We start from the raw sequence: 21,863 nt of genomic DNA on the forward strand, positions 1-21,863 counted from the left end.
CAGGCATGTTCCGAAAATTTTCCAACTGAATCATCCTCTTTTCAATTAAGTATTTTATTCAGTATAAGATAATTATTCTTTTCTCCCTTATCTGATTTCACGCGTATTTTGATATTCGCTTTCTGCATGGTTATTGGTCACGCTCACTAGCGTACCTACGGGGGGGGGGGGGCAGAGGGGGCACTCTGCCCCCCCTGACGAGCCACAACCCATACAAAAGACACATACCTGCCCCCCCTGACGAGCTTAAAAGACCTTTTTTGCCCCCCTGACGAACTTGAAGACCTTTAATGCCCTCCTGAAGAGCCTGAAGACCTTTTTTTTTTTTTTTTTTTGCTTGTCAAATAATTTTCTGGTACGAGAACCTAAATTTTTGTATTGAAGACCTAGACTCATAATGATACAGTGCATCCCACAAAAAAAGAAATAGAGATACAGAAACAGGGATAGATCTCACAATTATTAACTATTACCATGAATTTGATACTTATGGTAAGAATGGACTCTCATCTTTAATCTTAGACCAACAGCTTACCAAATCATTCACGCATGGCAGACAACAAACAATAAATATGAAGGTCTATCAGGAAAAATTTGCGCAGAAACTCAATCTGATTCCGCTCTCATTTAAATAGGGTTCAGTGAGAGAAACTTTACAAAGAATACAGACACGATAGAAGAAATGCTAATGAGCCAATCGTCGAATAAGCACGGTTGTCGTATCATGAACCAATCTTGTTCAATTTTCTGCGCAACATGATTTTTACATTAAAATTTCAAACCCATCTTGCTCGTTAATGCGTGAAGTGTTCGTCACATATTGAGGTAGCAAATGTAAAGGAATAATTGAATTGTGTGATAATGTGTTCTGGAATACCATAATTAATTTTCCTTTGACGAAAAAGGATGTAGGAATCCAGTTTTAATTTCCCCTGGAACGCATTGTATAATTATCTGAAGCTATAAGACGAGAGTTTGTTAGCAATAAAGCAGAGACTGCTCGAGAAAAAAAAAGAAAAAAGTTCACCTTACTTTTTGTTGGAAGAAGATCAGAGGCAAATATACAGATGAGATGCCGGTTTGGCTTAAAAGTTAAGCGTTTTGTTCGGATTTAGTACAGTTCTAATTCAGGTGAAAAACGAGGTAAATCATTATGCATTATTAAGCACGTATCCTTCTTAGCTTTTTGTTTGCCTCGTCTGTAATGAAAGGGAAACCAACAAGATTCACTCTCCAAAATTTCATCACCAAATATATCAATTTCAGGATTATCTAAAATCGTTTTACGTCATAATAAATAAGGAGATTCACTTTCCTAATTTTCAGCACCAAATATGTATTTCAGGATTATGTAAAATCGTTTTACGTCATAATATAAAACTCCTCAACCAAGATTTTACTGTCATCTCGGCTTGATCTCTGCCTCTATTTTGGAAAACCTCAGTTAATGGCTTTTCCAGTCATTTGACAGCGACCATAGTAGATGTCACGCCTAAACGTGTTAGCAACATTATGCCAACGTATGTAGGCTTATGGACAGCCGTTTCCGTAATCACATTTCTTATCATCAAGATTTGAAGTTTGTCAACAACACATATGACTTCGTCAAATATATTAGAGTTTGAATTTTTATGTTTTGTGTTGCTAACAAAATGTTATTCTTGATTTTACGACTTGAATTCTAGATAACAGGGTATTGGATTAAAAGAGAAAATGAACGGTCACACATCTTGTACTATGACATACACTTGCTTACACGGTCAGGTGTGACCTTCCTCCTAATTCTGTTTGCAACTTATTGCATAAAATGGATTGATAGTCTCACATAAAGATTTAAATAAAATCAAAGCCGACTAACATCGCTAGGAGAACAGTTTTCGGAACTGAAGTGGCTACCAAAGGGTAAATATATCGTTATTATTATTATTATCATCATCATCATCATCATTATTATTGTTATTATCATCATTATCGAAACCATTTATTATTTGTATGATCAGATTTCTTTCAGAAAAAAATAAAACAACATCTTGATCAAGTTCAATATTTTCAAATTGAAATATCTTATTATGTAGTAAGCTTTACACTACCCAAGACTTTTAAAGGTAGGCTACCCAAATATTAAATAAGAAGCTACTGAATTTATTAAAAAATGGATAGTAATGAACAATTTTATAATCAGCTAAGAAAAATCAACTAAAGGTTTAATAAGAATAGGTTAAAAATATACTGTTATTTTTATCAAAGTTAAACAAATGAGTAAATATATGGGTTAATGTTTAAAAGGGAATCAAATGATAATAAAAAAATAAATGAATTTGATTCCTTCATGGTTGTTCATCAAATACATCGTTGTGGTTGTAATTGAATTATTTCGATTGATGATTTGCATTTACTTCGGAGAAAAGCAGTGTGCAAATCTACAAACTGGAGAAACTGCAAGTGATTTTGATACGTGCAGAAAAAGTGAAGCACTGCCTGCCGAGGACATCGCGTTTTTTCCATATTGTCACTACAACAAAAATAATATATATAATTTATTTTGAATCTCATATAGGATATTCATGTCTTTATGTAGCGTCAATCATATTTGACAATATTGTGTCGTCTATGTTCGTTATGTCATTCTCCTCTTCTTCACCACTTTCTGTTTTTCATTCTACCTCACTCTAATTTATCTTTCTATTTGGAGGTCATTCACCCTCTCTCCCTCTCTTTCTTTCCATTACTCTTATTTTTATTCTCTCTCTCTCTTCCCCTTTGCGTCTTTCCCTATTCCTCAATCTTCTATTTATGAGACACACCTTTAAATTGGATCTAAGTTTTGATATACTAATACTGTAATTTCGTTTTTGTTTATTTGCTTTAATTGTACTTCATGAATTTTTGTAAATTGACCCTTTCAATATGTGCTGCTGGTCAATTTTTATGTGGATATATACCAATAAATAAATAAATATATAAAACAAATATACAATAATGATTACAAAGAGAAATACACTTAAACGGGTCTGAATCAATATGGAATGAGAGACTACTTATCCTGCCATTGATGGATGACTGAAGTGGAAACGGAAAAGGGTTATGGTATTAGTCTAAATGATTTTATGACAAAGGAAGCAATATCTTACACATGCTACATTGATTTTGTTTAAAGAGTAAGGTATTAAGCCCACACAGTTGAATTATCTGAATCATAATCTCCAGGAAAAAAATCAAAGAACCAAAGGAAAACTCTCTGCCATTTCACAAATCATGTTGCATTTGACTAACAAGTTATTGTTTCAAATTAACCCATTTTTTTCACAAAGAAAATGCATGAATGAACGAATTACACATGCTCGGATGGCATGTACATGCATATTTGTCGTGTAGGTCTTACACGCGAATTCATGGCAAATGATGGCGGAAAACTGGTGCCAAAAATCTCTCAGACTCACCCCCAAACCTTTAATGAGAATGAAAAAATGAATAAAAAAAGGCAGAAACGGTATACTCTCCGACATTTTCTTTAAAGCTTGCATAGTTTTAGAAAATCAATGTACATAGAAGCAGTAAGAGGTTCATGTAGTTTGAGCTATCGCCGCTCTCAGTAAAACAAATCAGTCAAATTGACTAGACCAGTAGTCAGCTGGGTGCAACTGACATGACAATCACTGATAATCACATTTCTGACAGATATTCTAGTCTGAAATAACTCCGTTCTAGTAAAATGCGACTCGAAAATAGTCAAATATGACCAGAATAACAGTTGCACACAGCTGACCATATTCACTAGTAATTTTTGACTGATTTGTTTTTAGAGTGTATTACGAATTGTCTTGAACCCATTGGTATAGGGATGAGTTCAAAATCATTAAAAATCAATGCCATTTCCATCCGAACTCAGAAAGGTTTCAGGAAAAGGGTATTCAAAAGAGGATTACATATTTTAGAAAGATTATACTCGTATGCAATGGTCGGCTTCAGTCAGATATGCATTTTTAATGCAATGCGCCGGTCAATTCACCTTTGGGCGATTCCATACGTATCGTAAAGGACATTTTGACAACAATTTACGGTCTCTTAGCTAAATACTAGAGCAATAAAACTTTCTTTTTGTCAGTATTAAAGTTAAAACGGTAGTGATGTGAAAAACTGATAACCAACAAAAAACATGATAAACATGATACAGTTGAAAATGTTGTGTGTCGTACGGGACTCAGAAATGTCCCGTACGACACGCAACATTTTCACCCAGGGCTAATTCATCAATGGAAAACATATTTGTGTTGGTTGTCAATTTTTTACATGACTACCCAGTAGTACTTTAATATTACCACAAAACAAATTTAAGTTCCATTTTTGTTTGGGCAGCAGGTTGAAAGGTTTGGAGAAAATGGTTGATTTTTCTAGCATGGAATCGCCCCTTTATACCCTAAAGCTTTTTAACTTATCCTTCCTTTAAGTCTCCTAATGCCTTTATTGTATTTTTGTATCCACCCTTAATACTGTATCATCAGGCTTATTTATCTATTCTTGACTCACTGCACATGGGTGTACACAACATTACCTTTATTTATTTTCTAGTTAGTTGCTGATGAGACTACTGGCTGAACAGTCTGTTCAACCATGTTGTTTCAACTTAAATTTTCTACATCAGCTCCTGTACAACCGACCAGGGCGACTATCAGAGGTTTATTTCTGCCAACTCGTCTACTATCATTTGGTCTACCATCAGTTCGTCCACTATCTACAATGGTCTAATCGCCAATTCATCCACTCACCATTTCGCCTAATAACCATTTGGCCCAATAGCCATTTAGTCCATATACAATGTGGTCTAATTAGATTAAGTAATAATTGTGCAAAATGAATTAAAATGAAATGGTCATAGACAAAATGGTGATTAGACGAAGTGATGATTGGACCAAATGGTTGTAAGACGAAATGTTGATGGACGGAATGGCATTAGACCAAATGAAAGTAGACCGTGTGGTGAGTGGACGAGTTGGCAGTAGACAAATTGGCAATTTACCCTAAATGCAATGGCTGTCTTCATCAAACATTGCTTAGAATATATCGCTATGTCCTATCTTGCATCTCTTTCTCCAATGAAGTCACACGATTAAATGGGAATAATTCAAATGATTCGACATACTTCGACACACACGTACGCACAAGCAGGAACCACCGAGCGACTCAAGCAGGTATTTAATAAAACTGTTTACTTTACAGTTACCTTCATTAAAAATTACTTAACGTTCATTAGTTTGAATGATTTATTCGATATTTCCTTTTTTTTTCTTTTTGAATGATCAGTATATTTATGATCACGAGGATCGCCATTCCGTTAATTTCTTACTTTGCAGTAGTTTCGTTGAAAGGGTCTTTTTTCCGGAAGCTATGTATTTCTGAGCCTGTGTGTGTGAGGGTGTGTATGTGTGGGGGTGTATGGGTCTATCTCCATCTCAATTTCTAACTCTCAATCACACCTTCCACTCCGAAAATCAGCTTTAGATTTGACCTCTTTGATAGAGAGTTTTCGCGTTCACTACGCGGCCGCTCTCTATAACGCACCAATTCCTTTGAAAATGTAAGTCAAATCACAATGGATAGCTGAGAGGCTTTTGTCCAAAGTTGGTGGACTGAGACAGCAGCGTCGTCTCTCGACCCTGGACAACGACATATTTGCAATTGTTCGTCCGGTGCAATTCTTCGCATGATCTGCTGTCCCGGTCCATTAACTTTCGACAAGAGCCTCTCAGCTCTGCGTTGTGATTTGACTTGCATTTTCAAAGGAATTGGTGCGTTGTAGGGAGCGGCTACGTCGTGATTGTGAGCGCTCTCTAACCAGGGGCCCGTAACACAAAGCTTAACAATGATCGTAGAACATTTTTCCACGATCGATTCCATTGACTACAATGTACAATCAATCGTGAAAACCAAGCGTACGATTAATCGCTAACCTTTGTGTTACGGGACACTGATTACCGCAGAAACATATTTTCTGCGCTTGCGCACAAGAATAACTTCTTTTCTCGCGCATGCGCATACTAGTAACATTGGCCATTCAATATGCTTGTCACAGAATATACGTCGTAAATCTAAAAGCCTTTTCGTTACTTCAGTACAACTCTCCTTCCTTCACTTTATGTAAACTATATCCTTTAACAACTCTCCTCGCCTTTCTTAGTCCCACCCTACAGTTTTCTTGTCTACTTGTTCATTCCTCTTTCAAACTCTTCTCAAACTTTCACCGACCCAATAAACATTATATACATCACCGACGTTGGGCTTCACGAGATAAAACATTTTAGTAAACGGCATCACCAGAGAAGTGATAATTTTATTACTTTTTATTCTAAAACACATGACACGTAAAATACTTGACATTCAGTCTCCATTACAATCATTTGAATACAGATGGAGTTCTTGCAGATTAAGTGCACCGTTGATACTTAAGTTTTTTGTTAAAAACTTCTTTAAAACTTAAATGTCTACATGAAGTTTATTTTTTTCGTGAACTATTATATGACTTGTACGAGTTGACAACTTTTCTCAAATTTAAACAAGCAGAAAAAACAACAACAAAATAAACACAGATAACAAACACACAACACCCAGTAACGGGCGTCAACACATAATTACAAGAACGGTAAGCATGTATATACAAAAAATATGTATTAAAGAAAATTTAATACGATCAGCTTTTCAGGTACAATAGATATCCACGAATTATAAATAGAAAATGTAATTAAGTCATAAACCTGCTAAAACAGACATAAATGGTTGTTTAGATTTCTTCCTTTTTACAGAGGATCAGTTTAGATTATTTTCAATTTCACTTTTTATGTTAAGGTCATTACCCGAATAGATTTAGTATATATATATATATACAAATGATGTCAGTTGACTAATCATACACAGTGATTGTTTGACCAGGAATGGAGAGTGATTTTAGCTGATGTCTCACCATTTAAATTTGACGATATGAATCAGCAGAAAACGAGTATAGTCTTATTGCATACACCCAAAATAACAATTTATCAACCTATCTCTTTATATCAAAATCACATAGATAATGATCAGGAATAGAATTGTCATTGATTGTCTCATGATATATGTATAAGACTGAATAGCCATCTTAATTAATTTAATTTATTCACACTATATTTTCTATTTTAATATCAAAGGGCCTATGTAGCGAGACACCAGATACCTGCTGAGTAACTGTTCTCACCCGGAAAACCACTTTTTTTTATTAATTTTTTTTACTCAATATTACATTTTTTTCTATTTTCTTTCTAATTACACAACAATGAATAATAACAGTTTGTCACTCTTGATATTTAATGATGACATAGAAAATTGTCGCATAGATATTCTTTTGCATTTCAAGTCTTAACATGATTATTCGTAAGAAAATTCAATAAACCTTTCCTTGTCGTAACAAGATACAAAACAGTTGTCATGAAGCGGACCTACTTTTCTGATCGCAGTTTCAACTGATATGCATGGATAATATTACTCACTACCTTGATTGATCAAAGGAAACAGTTGACAGAGATTCTTATTCACTTTGCATGGGTAAAATATACATGATACTCAGATTTCTTTCGATGCTATACCAACATCATAAAATTCATTCTTCAAAGGGCAAAAGTTTGTTTTCTTGTGTCTCGGGTTGAGTGTTGTCTTAATTACCGAACCATGAACGGAACCTTATTATGAGGGATGTAAGTAGTGTGAAACATGTATTTCGGAAATGGTTACCTAGTCATCCATCCATACAACTATTCATCCGCAGGATCGTGAATTCACGAAATCCTTTCATTTTGAAACGTTTGTTCTGTTCACTTTGTCGACCTATAATTGAATACGGTATACCAGTCTGGCTACCCCATCAAAAAAACCACATATCCTCTCTTGAAGCAGTTCAACGTCGATTCACACGTTTCTGCTTTCCTTATGATCGGGCAAATTCACTATCTTATGATGAAAGATTACACAGCTTAGAACTCCCACCATTGTATAACAGACTGGTCTACCTATCTACCGCCTTTGTTGTAAAATCGTTGTTTAGAACTTACGACATACCTACTCATATCTTACCCAGGCCAAGAACTCGGAACTCTCACAAGTTACTCTTCATCCATGAATTCGCACGATGTAATGCCCTGAAATTTTCTTGTTTCTTTTCTTTCCCCAGATTCTGGGAAGCTATCCCTTCAGAGATCAGAGATCTTTGCCTTGGTGTATCTGTGACTCCTTTCCTTAATGCTCTACGTGAACACTTATTCTCCATGCCTCCAATTGAAAATGCGTTTTAATGAGACATGCAGAGTATTGTTTTCGTCTCGTCTCCTTTTAGACCTCTAATTTCTCTCTCTTTCCCCTTCTTCATTCGTCTTACTTTTCTCTGTTTTCTCACTCTGTGCAGGCTAAATGGCCATGTATTTAGCCTTATATTCTTAGCTTAAATATTGTGCCCTTTTTTATGCATTTTGTTAATTACCGTACTGTTATGCAGTTATTTGCTCTTGTACTGTTCATAATGTTTATTCCTGTATGTTAGGTTATCAACTGTATTCATGGTAGTAGAATTTGCATTTTTGTATGTCATGCTTCGTCTCTTTTATTGCCTCTCTCTCTTTCTTTTCATTCTACCCCAGTTCTCTAAACTCTTTGTTCCCCATCCTCCTTCCCCTCCTCTTCTTTCTCTTCCTCTTCTTCTTTTCGTTCTTCTTCTCTCTCCCTCCCCACTTTTATCTCTTTCTCTCTCTCTGAGTATTGTATACATGCATATGACAATTATTTTGATACTATATTTTACTGTTGTGTTACTTTGTAGCATGATCATTGTTGTCACGTTCGACTATATTGCTTATTCTCTGCTTATGTAACATTGAAGTTCTCACAATATATGCAACTCCATCTCCATAGGCTTGACTATCTGATAATAACATAAAGTTGTTTATTTAAATACGTTAACACTTCATATTGACTGGATATTATAATTGCACATGGAAACAAACACTCTTTATTATTAAGTTCTTTGTTTTATTAAGTAATGCATCTAAACATATATTGCCATTTTATCTGATTTTATTTTGTATATTTGTAAACCCTGACTAGTGAGGAGAGCTTCATAACAGAAACTAGTTTTTCTTTTAGTCATCCTCAGGCACTAGTCGGTGGTAATTTATTCCTCTTGTATATATTCTTATTGTCTTTTGCCTGGAAATAAAATAAATAAAAATAAATAAACTATTGTTGAAACAGTTGATGTATCTGAAAAGAAAAGGCGATAAATCATACCCCTGAGGGACCACGCGGTTGCATGGCTCAGATGTGAATCTGGCGGAGAACCTGTTGGATGACACTTTAGCCTTTCATGCCTTTAGAGCCTACATTCATGTAGACCAATCAATCACCAGTCATTCTCTTTTTTCTCTAATCTCCCGTACAGTGAAAGATCAAACCCTTCAACTGAGATGACCTTTGAGTCATCTCCCATCGAAGAAAGCGCGTATATTGTGTGGACACATTATAAAACACTCCATAAATTGATTAATTATTTATGAAATGAACTTTCCTCCCCTTTTCTCAAATTAAACGAAATAACAAAAAGTAGTATCATGAATATACGCGCATTGTCAGAGTTTGTCTAACAAATACATCGTTATTAACCCGATTAGATTACGTGACTAAACCCTTCTTTGCATAGGTGGAATATATAACTTAACAAAAACATTTTATTAACTAATCGGTTGAGAATTTGTGTGAAAACACAAGTTAGGACCTCATCAATCTGTTTGCTTCTTACACATCTTTACGCATGTAATGACAAACTAAACAAAACAAAATTCTCGCATGTCATATAGTAAGTTCTTTTCTCATAAGATTTTATCTTTGCATCGCAATGCGTTCACACTAAACATGCTAAATGCAAAGAGATACGTACATGGTATAGTATATGACATAATACTCCGTCTATGTAGTAATTTATATATTGAATGGAATGTCGAATTCATCGTTCTGATTACAGGCCTAATAACACTGCAATCAATCAGTCATGGCCGACACATCGATATCCGGTCTCATAATTTGTTCTGAAGATAATCTATGAATATTGATCATATTTTTAGCGGGTTGATTGCCGTCTTATTACTGCGCTCGGAAAATATGATAGAATAATATTTTTAATGTTGTTTTAATACAATAATATGGACATTTTACAGTGAAATTATGCTTTAAGAGATTTCGAGGTATCTAATGTGCCATATCGACTTATGATTATTTACTTAGAAAACCGACATGGCCATATAAATATATCCTCCAAAGTTGAACACTAAAGGGCAAAACATGTAATGATGGAGTATCAGGTTGTGCACTGCAAAAACTGCGGTGTTAATTTAACACTATTCTGGAATCTATGTATGACCACACCAGAGAAGTGTTAAAACAACACCAGTTTGGTTTTGGACTAATTCCAGATACGCGTTTATCATGTTTATGCAACACCAATTAGTGTTAAGCATCGATTTAATATCAATCCGGTGTTGTTTCAACACTTCTCTGGTGTGGTCATTTCTAGATTCCGGACTGGTGTTAAATTAACACCGCAGCTTTTACAACGTATAGGCCTATCTTCAGGTCACCATGCCAACATGTGAGCGAGCTTTGGGTGCCAACCCGGTGAGCTAAAATATAATTGCACGACCATGTCGACTCACAAAGCTAAGAAGTCGTCATGATTTGAGACGATAATCATCATGTCGTCAAGCACAATAGTATAACCATTCTTCTTTAATGCGACCGCACACCTTACGACTGGTCGGCGACTCGATTTCAGAATAAGATGTAGTAGAATTTGATGCTAATATTGAGACTTGGAATATCTTACTGTGTAATGTTCTAAATCATCGTACGAATACCTATGATCAAATCTGTGACTATGCTATCATCCTCCTTAGAATAAAAGCGAATTTAATATCTAGTCGTAATGACGTCATAACAGTCGTACGGTTGGCTACGATTTGAAACTAATCTGGCCTTTACTCAAAAATAAAAGCTTGCAATCTTTCGAAATGGTTATATTAGTATTCTTTCAATTAATTTTAACCTCAAATAAAATGATATTTTCCATTCACATTTTCAGAAAATAAGCAAAATGCGATTTGTTCCAAAATCGGATCGCGAACAGTCGTTAGGTGTGCGGTGGCCTTTATATGCCAAACAAATCATGACTATGTTAGCGTTTAATGGAATATGATTGCTAAGTAATTTGTGATGGCAAAGTACCAAAAAGACTTTCCCAAATAATCATAGACCCATTCAGAAATAGAAATGTTAATGATTCACGGAATTAATCACACCCTTTGTTTGGTGAAATATCCGCCTTACACAATCCATGGAATATCTTAAGTAGCAAAGCAAGAAGCTGCAAAAACGATGATCGAAAATCAAAGACGAGGAAATGAAGGACTTTACTCAGACAGGACGAAGCATGCCATGGCGTCTGGTACCTGTATTCGGAGGTAAATAAAAGAAACCAGTATTAGATAAATGGTAATACAATAGTATGTGTGTGTGAGAGGGTGTGTGAGAGGGTGTATATATATATATATATATATATATACTTGGAAGATACTTGGAAGCTACGTCTAGCGTTAATGCTTGATTTATTTACGCCTATACGTAGAACATGACGCGCTGCAATACACGTTGTGCAAAGGGCCCTTTTCCTTTATATATATATATATATATATATATATATATATATATATATATATATATATATATATATATATATATATATATCTTTCTAAATTTATATATATGAATGTATTTTTAAAGATATTTCTTTACATTTCTTTCGTTATGGAGTTCTTATTTCATCTTGACTTTTTTTCTATTCTATTCTATTTGACTGACTCTGAGCAGAACAATATCAACTTTGTCTATATATATCCATATATATAAATATATATATTCATTTATATATATGTATGTATGTGTGTGTTTTTTACACACACTTGAATGCATACGCTAACGTGATACATCCTATTCTAATAACAAATACATTAACACTTAAGCCATGCGAAACAGATTCTCAGATTATTGAAAATCAACCTCTGACATTTTAGGAAAATCCTTTAAAATTACAAAATAACAAATGATAACAACATTTACTATACTAAAATTTGCATATGAATTTTAAAGAATACTTAATATACACTCTGTGCGAGGATTGCTTATTACGATAACTACTACTAGTGTGATCATACAAATAAGATAATAACACTGCAAAAAAAGGTGTTAATTCAACACCAGCCCGTAATCAGGTAATCTATTTATGTCCACACCAGAAAAATGTTGACCAACACCAGTCTGGATTTGGTCTAACACCGGATAGGTGTTTATACAGCACCAATTAGTATTAAAACAGCATCGGTTTGATTCCAAACTGGTGTTCAATTCTAGTAAACATTTATTTTCTTCCGATTGACAATTAGGATACATCCAATTTCATATAAAACAAACCTTTCAATAATATAGAAATATAACCAAGAATGTAAATACAATATGTAACTTATGTAAATGGAAGATGGTGTTGTTTCAATACTTGGTCTTGTGTGGACATATATAGATTCCGAACTGTTGTTAAATCAACACCGGAGTTTTGACAGTGTACAAGGAATGGGAATAATAAAACAAAGACAAATAAGCATAGGGTAATAAAACATTTCCAATAAAATTTTATGCAAAGGAACCGAAAATAGGTAATCAACTTAACAAAAACAAACAAAATATGCAAAAAAATAAGACATCGAACTTAATCATTTTTTAAATTCATCCTTCTAACCCTCATAAATAATGTAATTTTTTGGTTTAGTATTCCAACATGCATGGCTATGAAAATAGATTGATTAACATAGAAAAGGCAAGAAGATGAAAGAGGAAAAAATAAAAAAAGGGCAAAAAGATGAAACAGGAATGTGCAATTGCTTCAAAACAGTGCAATCATGACAATTGAAGAATGCATTTTTAAATTTGTGTTGCGCTTTTCCGATCTTCTGTCTGTCAGTCCATCTAAAAAAATTGTATCTGTGCGATTTTTATATATTGAGGACACATTTTTCGTTATTTTTAAATGGTATACGATATTCTAATAAAGTCCAATTTCCAATGTGTCTCAATTGACGAGGCTAATTATGGGTACATAAATAACATACTAGAATTGCCAACATTATCCAAACAAAAATAGACAACACAAACCATGTGAACGTAATTGTGAATAACGGCTCTGTGCATTTCCACTGAAAAGGATCTTAGCCAAAACAATTTCACAAAAACAAAAAAAAAACACGACGTTTACATCGTAGATCTACAAGTATTGATCAGTTCCCCATAAAATTGATTATTACTTTAGATCATACATAATACTCAATGCAATCAACTGTCGAAATCAGCCCTTATACGATTAAATGCCAAACTTTATTTTATTGGATCCAGTTGCACTTGTTCCGAATAATAATCACGTATTTGTTTAAAAGTCAGTTAATTATTATCATTATCATGATCATAGATCTAGGGCTGGTACATTGTGAAATCTAAGCTGACAAAAGAACAAAAGAACACCAAAAATAAATTGCAAACATAAAAATCATATATAAATTGATGGGAGCGTATAAAGCCAGGTTTGCATAATACCACTAAGCCTTTACAGGTAATCAGCAAGTCCCTGATTTATGAACTGGGTTCTAACAGAGACTGATCAAACTTTACAAGGGCACTGCACAAATCCACTTAGTCAAAATGAACGATATTTTCACAGGCTAGATTCGATAATCTTTACTGAGCACATGTCAATAATTAAGAGATTGGTTCAATCACAGAGAGGCTTTAGGCCATCACATCGATCGGTTTCTGAATCCACAAAATGGCAAGAGAAACAACGAGGAAAATGATTTTGACACACGTCTTTCACGGGTACGTTTAAGTGAATGGCTCAATTACAAAGAAAGTACAGGAAGTTTATCAACCTAACATTCTAAATGATTCGAACAATCCCACAGTCACACAGAGATCCTTCTGAGGATGTCACGGTAAGCGGGGGATAGATTGAACAGAGTGGCTCTTATTAAACCCTGGTTTAAAGTTATGGTTTAACTATGGAGAGCCAGTTGGGGCACGAATCCCTAAAAGTACACATCCAAATTGTCTGTGAATGATAAATGGCGTAGGCCTATTTGAAGTATTTTTCTCTTCATTATGAAAACAACAAAAAATATATTTTTGTTTTAATTTTAAATTTATTTTTGGCTCCCCATAATTTGGGCACAGAGTTAGACCGTGGTCTAAGTTAAACCTGACTTAAGAATAAGCCGGTGTGTATAGAAATGAGTAGCTGTTTGAAATAAGCATTGATATGTGCCTAGTAAAGATTATTAAAGCTAGCCGGTGTAAAAATATTGTTTTATAATGGCGGAGTGGAATTTGTGCAGTGACCTTGTAAAATTTGAGCAGTTTCGTTTGGATCCCAGTTGATATATGATGTTCACTCTTCTTACATTCCTCATCACCGTTTTCGTCGATAGTATGTCCATTTTAAAAAATGATCCTCTACGTCATTGGCGACTTCTCATGCAAGAGATAGGAAAAAGGCATGCGATACAGAGAAAAAGAGGATGATGAAAGGTAAAAATATATTACATCATAATATAAAAAGTATAGAATATATCATGCTTTTATGTTTGAGCATCGATGTATGAAGATATTAACAGCTCATCCTTTATAGATTTGTCCTTCTCGAGGATTATCTTTGAGCAACATATTCATGTTTATCGTAATATTCGCATATTCAAAGAATAAATATAAATATCCTAGTCATTGATTAATGTTTCAATGGAAAAACGGATATAAGAAAGGGTTGGGAATGAAAGAAAAAAAAATATTGTAAAGGACACGTTACAAAACATCCTAACAGATGTTAGCATGGCTAAGATGAAATATAAGAATTATATATATATTTTTAAATAATGACAGAAAGAATGAGTCTACTTTGAATGATGAGCATTGAATGACGAAGTCACTCTTATAATTGATTCAACATAATCTTTTCTTCTCTTAAGCTTAACGATCAATTCATCAAACACGTAATGTTCTGCGGTTGGTACTTGTCAATATTAATGTACAGAGATGTTTTTTTTTCGTTGGATTTCTCTTATTCTTTTTGTTAACTATCATTTTGTACTACAAGCAAAAATAAATCATTGTAATATTTCATGGAATAAGAAATCAGTTGTCCTTTTCTGTCCTGCGTAATTTGATGAGGAAGACATTTGCGTGTTCTCAATGATTAATCCAAAGTAAAGGGAGATAAACATGATAACGGAATAGTTTCCCCATAGTCTTAACATTTTTCTTGAATGATAACAAATGATGAATATCGGTACTTGCCTACAATATTCAAATAAGTCAATCGTGACATTATCAAGTCTTATATCTCAGTTCGAAAATTTTCTTCCGATCCGGAGGATTAGTTTAACATGATTAATCGGATGATACTAAATCATACGGCACATGTATCAACTCTTTTAATTTCAAGAATATAACTGTATCATAAAATGATGATGAGATTAAAACAAGTGGGAGGCAAGAATTACACAAATATCTGCCTATATTCCTTGAATTGTATATATTTCTTTTGTATTATTTTGTACTTCTTGTTTTGAACAAAATGTTGGCGAATGCCAGTGACGTTCAAATAAATTCAATTCAATTCAATTCAATTCACAAATACATTATCCGATCATTCATTATTTTGTTTTGCCCGATATAAAGGAATACATTGACATATCAAGGGAATTAGAGAAATAATCAAATCCAAGTTTGAAATTAAGAGATAGATTGGTAAAAATACCCATGTAAAGCCTAAGAACAAGAACAAATTCTAAACAATTTTCATGATGGCACAATCCCTTACTTTCAACGTGTAATGGCAGGGGAATATCGAAAACAGAATCAATAGATATGATGTAAAGTCATGCATTCATCGATATTTTGAAAATTCAGTTTGCTTTTTTTTTTGCTTACAGAGGACATTATGCATATAGCTTAGGACAATAGGATCAATCGTAAATAAAGGTTTGCATTCATTTATTTATTTATTATTTTTTATTTATTTATTAATCTATTTATTTCCGTTTTATCTCAGCAGGGTAGCCCTTTCAGTTACAAAACTGCTCTACCAAGGGGCCCCTATTTCGCTAAACCAGTTCTATGTACATCTTCATGAATATTCATTGAGCAACCTGATATCGTCATATCCCACTTTAAAGAAATATTACATGGAATCATGTTTATTCAAATTTTGTCCTCCAATAACTAAACAAAAAAAATGATTGGCAACTGATGAACTGCATAAGATATCCATTGCTGCAAATTGTTTTATTATAAGGGAGACATGTCATACACAATTGTATAAAAATATGAAATAACTATGATTTCAAGTAACAACATAACAAAAAAGGAAAGTGGGGCTGTGACATCACCAGCCCACCTAATGAATATTCTCGACGATGTGCATGTAACTGTTTTCACAAAATATTAATAAACTTTGAAATTCAGCAGTTTGCTATTTGTAATTAGATTTTGATGAAATTTTTAGCATTTTGCTTTGTGAAATTTACTATATTTAATATTTAGAGTAGTTATTTTCCGCCTGGATGACCCCTTTAACAGTATCAAATCTTCGCATGGTCCACCATATGAATACACTGTGAATATGGCCTACTTTTATTGTGGTAATGTCTACAGTGTAAAACTATCTTTATACATATAAATTTGAGGATAGCATGTGGTCACATCTTCACATAGTCCACCATGTGAAGTTTCAAGACTCTATTGACGTTTATTCGGCAGACTCATAACCATACGATAAGGGCTAAGTCTGTTCTGGAGGCTTTAAATGAGACTACAAATCTCGGAATTTTTCAGAGTATTGCCACAATTTTTTTTTATTTTTTATAGAGAACTTTGAAAAATCGCTCAAAACGAGATTCGAAACTGCGTCAATGACCTTGACTGCAGCGAACTCATAATCACTCGCGTAAATCCTTGCGTCAAAGCTATTGTTCAGCGGGGAATGGAACAATAGATCCCCCCCCCCCCCTGAACAATAGGTGTGAGTGTGACACAAGGATTTACGCCAGTGCTCATAATAGCGCATCGTTTTACCTATCGCGCCACACCAGACGAGATTATCGGCTCGTTGTAAAGCGACGCCAATATAGTCTTAACCCTATGGAAACAGAGTATAAACACTGTGAAAACATTGTGTGACGCTGTGTTCTCTTCGGCAGTGTAATGCAAGTTCAGTCTGAACTTTCCCTATTTGTCAAAATGAAGCCCGTAAAAAAAGTGGGAATTGTCGCCAATTCTCATTTATTTACACACAATACCCATACTCACCTCTACAGTAATAGAAATAGTGCTTGCTGTATTTTGGTTTCGTTCTATCGCAAAAACATTTTGTCCGTAGGCCAGGGTGGAAACACGCTACACAGAAAAAAAAGAAACAACATGGCATAATATCAAAGATGGTGGAAATATGTAATTGCTAGTCAGCACCCTCTACGCATTATTTTGATGAGAGGCTAAACATTAATGGAGCCCACTGCATGAGGTTGCGGACGTAGACCTACGAGCGAATAAATCACAACTTGGCTGGTACTCCGAACAGACATAAAATTATACTTCCCGCAGTATTTCTTCTCCTTATTCTAGTCGTTATGCTTACTTGGTACGTATCTATCAAACGATATTGAAATTGATTTTAGACGACGTAAAACGTCACAACCAATTAACAATTATATTGGCCAATCAGATTAGTAGTTGTATTTATAAACTGTATACCATTGTTGCACCGGCGAAACAATCTCCAAATGGACCGACGGTACATATATGTCATAGGAAATAATGTCAAAGCTTTGGCCGGTCTCGAGTCGGTTTCGCTGGTGTGACTAGGCCTACATGACTTACCAATGAACTTTTGGGTGCCGACCCCTCTTTTGAATGGGAGATCCTCCCACTCTCCTTCGAATTCTTGGTCCAGGTCGGTGCCGTCTCGTTTAGAATACTGGTCTTCCGCGTCAAGGCCTAGTAATCTCTGGAGGTCATAGGTCGCTTCCGCTACGATCGATAAGGTCACAATGGCCAACGCGCAGATGCAAAGTCCGCTCTGTACTTTCATGGTGTATGTTCTGTGTGTGCAGATCTGAGAGACATGAAAAAAGAATAAGAAGCAACGAAAACAAGATTTTTTTAAGTTTCATCGATTTGACATGACTGCGAGACATTTTTTTTCTTGCCACGTCGACATAACTATGATGTTGACATTGCGAGATATGTTTATATTGCCAAGATGACGCATAAATGTTATATTTCGCCATGGCGTGATACGTTTATACCCAAGCCGATTATATAATGATATGTCGTCATGGCGAGATATAATGTAAGGGTAACATCAAGTTGGCATCATTATTCTTTCCATGTCAACATGTAACTTGGCTTGGCAAGATAAAGGTCTGGTCCCACTGGCCGACGGACACAAAACGTATTCATCAGTCATAACGAATACAGCGGATAAGCAACATTTCGGGATGGTTCCATCCGTTTTCATCCGCTCCAGACAATGGACAAAATGGGCGAACAATGAAATCACAGTGGACGGATGCTCGATGGATATAGAGCATATGAAACACGTATGTAAAGAGTACCCAACGGATACATAACTTTTTTCAACAGTTCTCATGAAATATATAGATGGCACTAGAAGTTTTAGTCTGAAATGCAATAAATGAATACACTTACTGTGCGTTTTGTTATGATTTCTATGACTCATTACTCATGATAAATCAAAAGGATCGCTATGCTCAATGTCTAAACTGCATAAACTTTAAAACTTTGGTAAATTCATGTAAAACTGATTTTGCGTACCCCAAAAAAGTGAGTTCGTTCTAAACGGACAGAATTTATGATTCTTTACAATTAAAAAAATATTTCACATCGGGGATATCATTAAAAAAGTGTAGTTGCAATTTTCAAGATCATTGATCTTTTGTATGATTTTGGTGGCGCTTTCCATGGAGTTCCATGTGGCAGTGACTCTTGCCTATTAATCAGAGGGTCGTGGGTTCGAATCTAGAAATAAGCCCAACAAATCGAAGGTAAAATAATTCAAGAGGTATGTGATGGACGATGTGTTTTATTTCCTGTCATGAATGTCATTTTTGCAAATTCGATTGTCGCCTTTAAAGTGATCCATTTCATGTTCTAAAATAAAAAAAGTAGAAACACGCGTGTCGGGTTCATATCTTGGAAATTTCAACTGATTCTGTCAATTTCCGTTGGCATAACGCTTTCGGTCGAAATGCTACATTTTTTCCAACATGTCCAATGGCGTAATGATCCAAATATTTTGAGGGGACACGAATGGCGTTTTGGGTAAAGTTTGTATTTAAAACAATTCACCCCCCCCATCTTTTCACTTTGTCTTTTTTGTGTTAGGTCGTGTCAAAATTTTACCACCGTACCTAACTATCGGAACAAAGGCTGAAAAGGGGGAAGTGCTGCTATGTATGTTTCAACTTTTATTTCTATTTTTTTTTGGGACTTCCGGTTTAAAGTCTGGTATCTTCATTACAGCCTCCTTTCGTTGTTTCTATTTTCAATCCTATAGTCCTTTGCGCTTCACGGGCTGCTGGTCGCTCCAAACGAGCATATGATGAGGGGGAAAGCAGGCAGGCAGGACCCCGTGAAATAATTAATAATGATGTTGTTATGATATTTCGACGGGGTATATTATCTTTTCCATTTGTAACGTAGAAGATAACCGGAAATCGGAGACACAATCGCAATCATGGCAGCAACAAAACTGGTTGCTGCCAGATGTTGCACTAACTGATCTTGGTCGACATGTAAGGCATATTGAGGGAACATTCCACCATGTCTGTTTCGCTTCATACGCAAATTACTGTGATACTAAATACTTACATCAACATGGAAATTTGGTACATTTAATACTTCCTTATAAATGAAGTTCTAAGACGAATAAAGAAATATCTTAATACATTAACCAAACTGGGGAGAATCTTAAGGGAGGGAGGAATAAAAAAGATAGAGAGGGGGGGGGGGGGAGAGAGAGAGTGCGTGAAAGGGGGAGGGAGGGATAGAGGGGGAACGAGGGGAGAGACAGACAGAGAGAGGGAAGGGGAGAGATAGAAATGGATGGGAGAATGAGGGGGGGTGCGAGAGAGAGAGAGGGGGGGGGATAGCGGTGGTCGAGAAGTGGAAAATATTGTTGCTTTCAAGATGTCATAGGCCTATCCTAAAACAGGGGAAATTCAATGAAGTGAACGGCCATCAGAAGTCTCACGAAGTAAAAAAAAAATGGCCCGACTTAAGTCATCCCCGTAATAGCTGCAACGAGTCACTTATCATTGCTTCGAGGCGAGGAAAAAAGTGGAAACGAAAAAATAGTCGCGTATCAAACCATTGACCTCAATGATCAAACCATCGATACCCAATCTATTTATTTAGGGAAGGTGAGAAGAAGTAAGAGAAATTCATAATGACCGGTTATTGCGTCAGTAAAAGCTGAGAGAAGCTTAGGAGTGATTACAAAGCTTTTGCTTCTCCCATAAGTGAGAAGGGCCTAATTACCAGAAAAGGGCATGCAGGACATTATGGTATCAAATAAGGATTGCATGATTTATTTGTAATAATGAATTAGAAATATTTGAGGCACTGTCAGCCATAAAGTTAGCGGTTGCCCAGGCGCGGGTCCACAGGGGGGGGGGGGGGGGGGGGCACAGGGGGCACGTGCCCCCCCCCCCTTTTGAGAAGAAAAATTAAAATTTGTAATGTAAAAATGCCATTAAAACCGAGATTTGCCCCCCTTTTGAAATTGAAGACCTTTTTTTCCTTTTTTTTTGCTTGTCAAATTTTTTTCGGGTACGAAATACCCTTAATTTGTTGTCGAAACCTTTTTTTTTTGGCTTGTCAAAATTTTAATCCGAAAAGTTTGCCCCCCCCCCCTTTGGCAAATCCTGGATCCGCCCCTGTGGTTGCCTAAAATGCTTTAAAAAGATTGATAGATATGATGTGTTGAAAAGAGAGAAGAGCATCGGAAACTTAACCCATCAATAAGATGCTGTAACAGAATTACAATTTTTTCCGACAAAGAGCGAACGATCATGTAGAATATTCCCAAACTTTTAGGTTTTCAATTATTTTATCAAAAGAAATTACTGTACCACCTTCAGGTCTTAAATTTCTAAGAAGGTTCACGTTTAACCTTTAAAGCGAAATATTGCCCCAACTTTCCCCACATACATGATATATATAAGAGAAACAAGGTTGAACGTTCATGCTTTAATCCAACAAAATTTATTGAAGTCCACAAATTTCGACGAGTACATACACTTGATAAAGACGGTATGTACTCGTCGAAAATTTGTGGACTTCAATAAATTTTGTTGGATTAAAGCATGAAAGTTTCAACCTTGTTTCTCTTTTATATATATATATATATATATATATATATATATATATATATATATATATATATATATATATATATATATATACATACATACATAGTGTGTGTGTGTATTTTCATATCAAATCATCATGATTCAGATAAACCGCCTAAACAACAACAAAAAAGTTCATCAACAAAAATCAACGTTTCGTGTGCCATGCGTGAGGGAAAAAAGTCCCGAATTTCAGCAAAATGTCTTGTCTGCGCATTTTTTCTGACAAAAGTAAAGAACAAAAATAAAAACAAAACTGAAAAAACGACAACAAGTCTA

General features: G+C 35.1%; 1 protein-coding gene across 2 annotated transcripts; it reads right to left on the minus strand.

The window, feature by feature from the left end:
* Nucleotides 1–9,030: 9,030 nt before the first annotated feature.
* LOC135155131 (uncharacterized) lies at nt 9,031–18,261 on the minus strand. 2 transcript variants are annotated; one of them, XM_064103866.1, is made up of 4 exons: nt 18,031–18,261; nt 17,461–17,547; nt 14,559–14,625; nt 9,031–11,510 (listed from the first exon to the last, which is right to left on the minus strand). In XM_064103866.1, exons 1-3 carry the CDS (start codon nt 18,239–18,241, stop codon nt 14,567–14,569), a joined length of 357 nt encoding a protein of 118 aa, XP_063959936.1. In that variant the 5' UTR covers nt 18,242–18,261; the 3' UTR covers nt 9,031–11,510; nt 14,559–14,566. The 2 variants fall into 2 exon arrangements, with proteins under 2 accessions (XP_063959936.1, XP_063959937.1); XM_064103867.1 differs by lacking the exon at nt 14,559–14,625.
* Nucleotides 18,262–21,863: the final 3,602 nt, after the last annotated feature.

The sequence above is a fragment of the Lytechinus pictus genome, chromosome 8, assembly GCF_037042905.1.
Source record: "Lytechinus pictus isolate F3 Inbred chromosome 8, Lp3.0, whole genome shotgun sequence".
NCBI classification, from domain to species: Eukaryota; Metazoa; Echinodermata; class Echinoidea; order Temnopleuroida; family Toxopneustidae; genus Lytechinus; species Lytechinus pictus.

Excerpts from the sequence above, each read along its gene's own strand:
- LOC135155131 (XM_064103866.1), bottom strand. The coding sequence starts at position 18,241 with ATGAAAGTACAGAGCGGACTTTGCATCTGCGCGTTGGCCATTGTGACC. Across the intron at positions 17,548-18,030 it reads CGGCACCCAAAAGTTCATTG|CGTGTTTCCACCCTGGCCTA; the intron begins GTAAGTCATGTA and ends TTTTCTGTGTAG. Across the intron at positions 14,626-17,460 it reads CTATTTCTATTACTGTAGAG|TCGCCAATGACGTAGAGGAT; the intron begins GTGAGTATGGGT and ends TTGCATGAGAAG.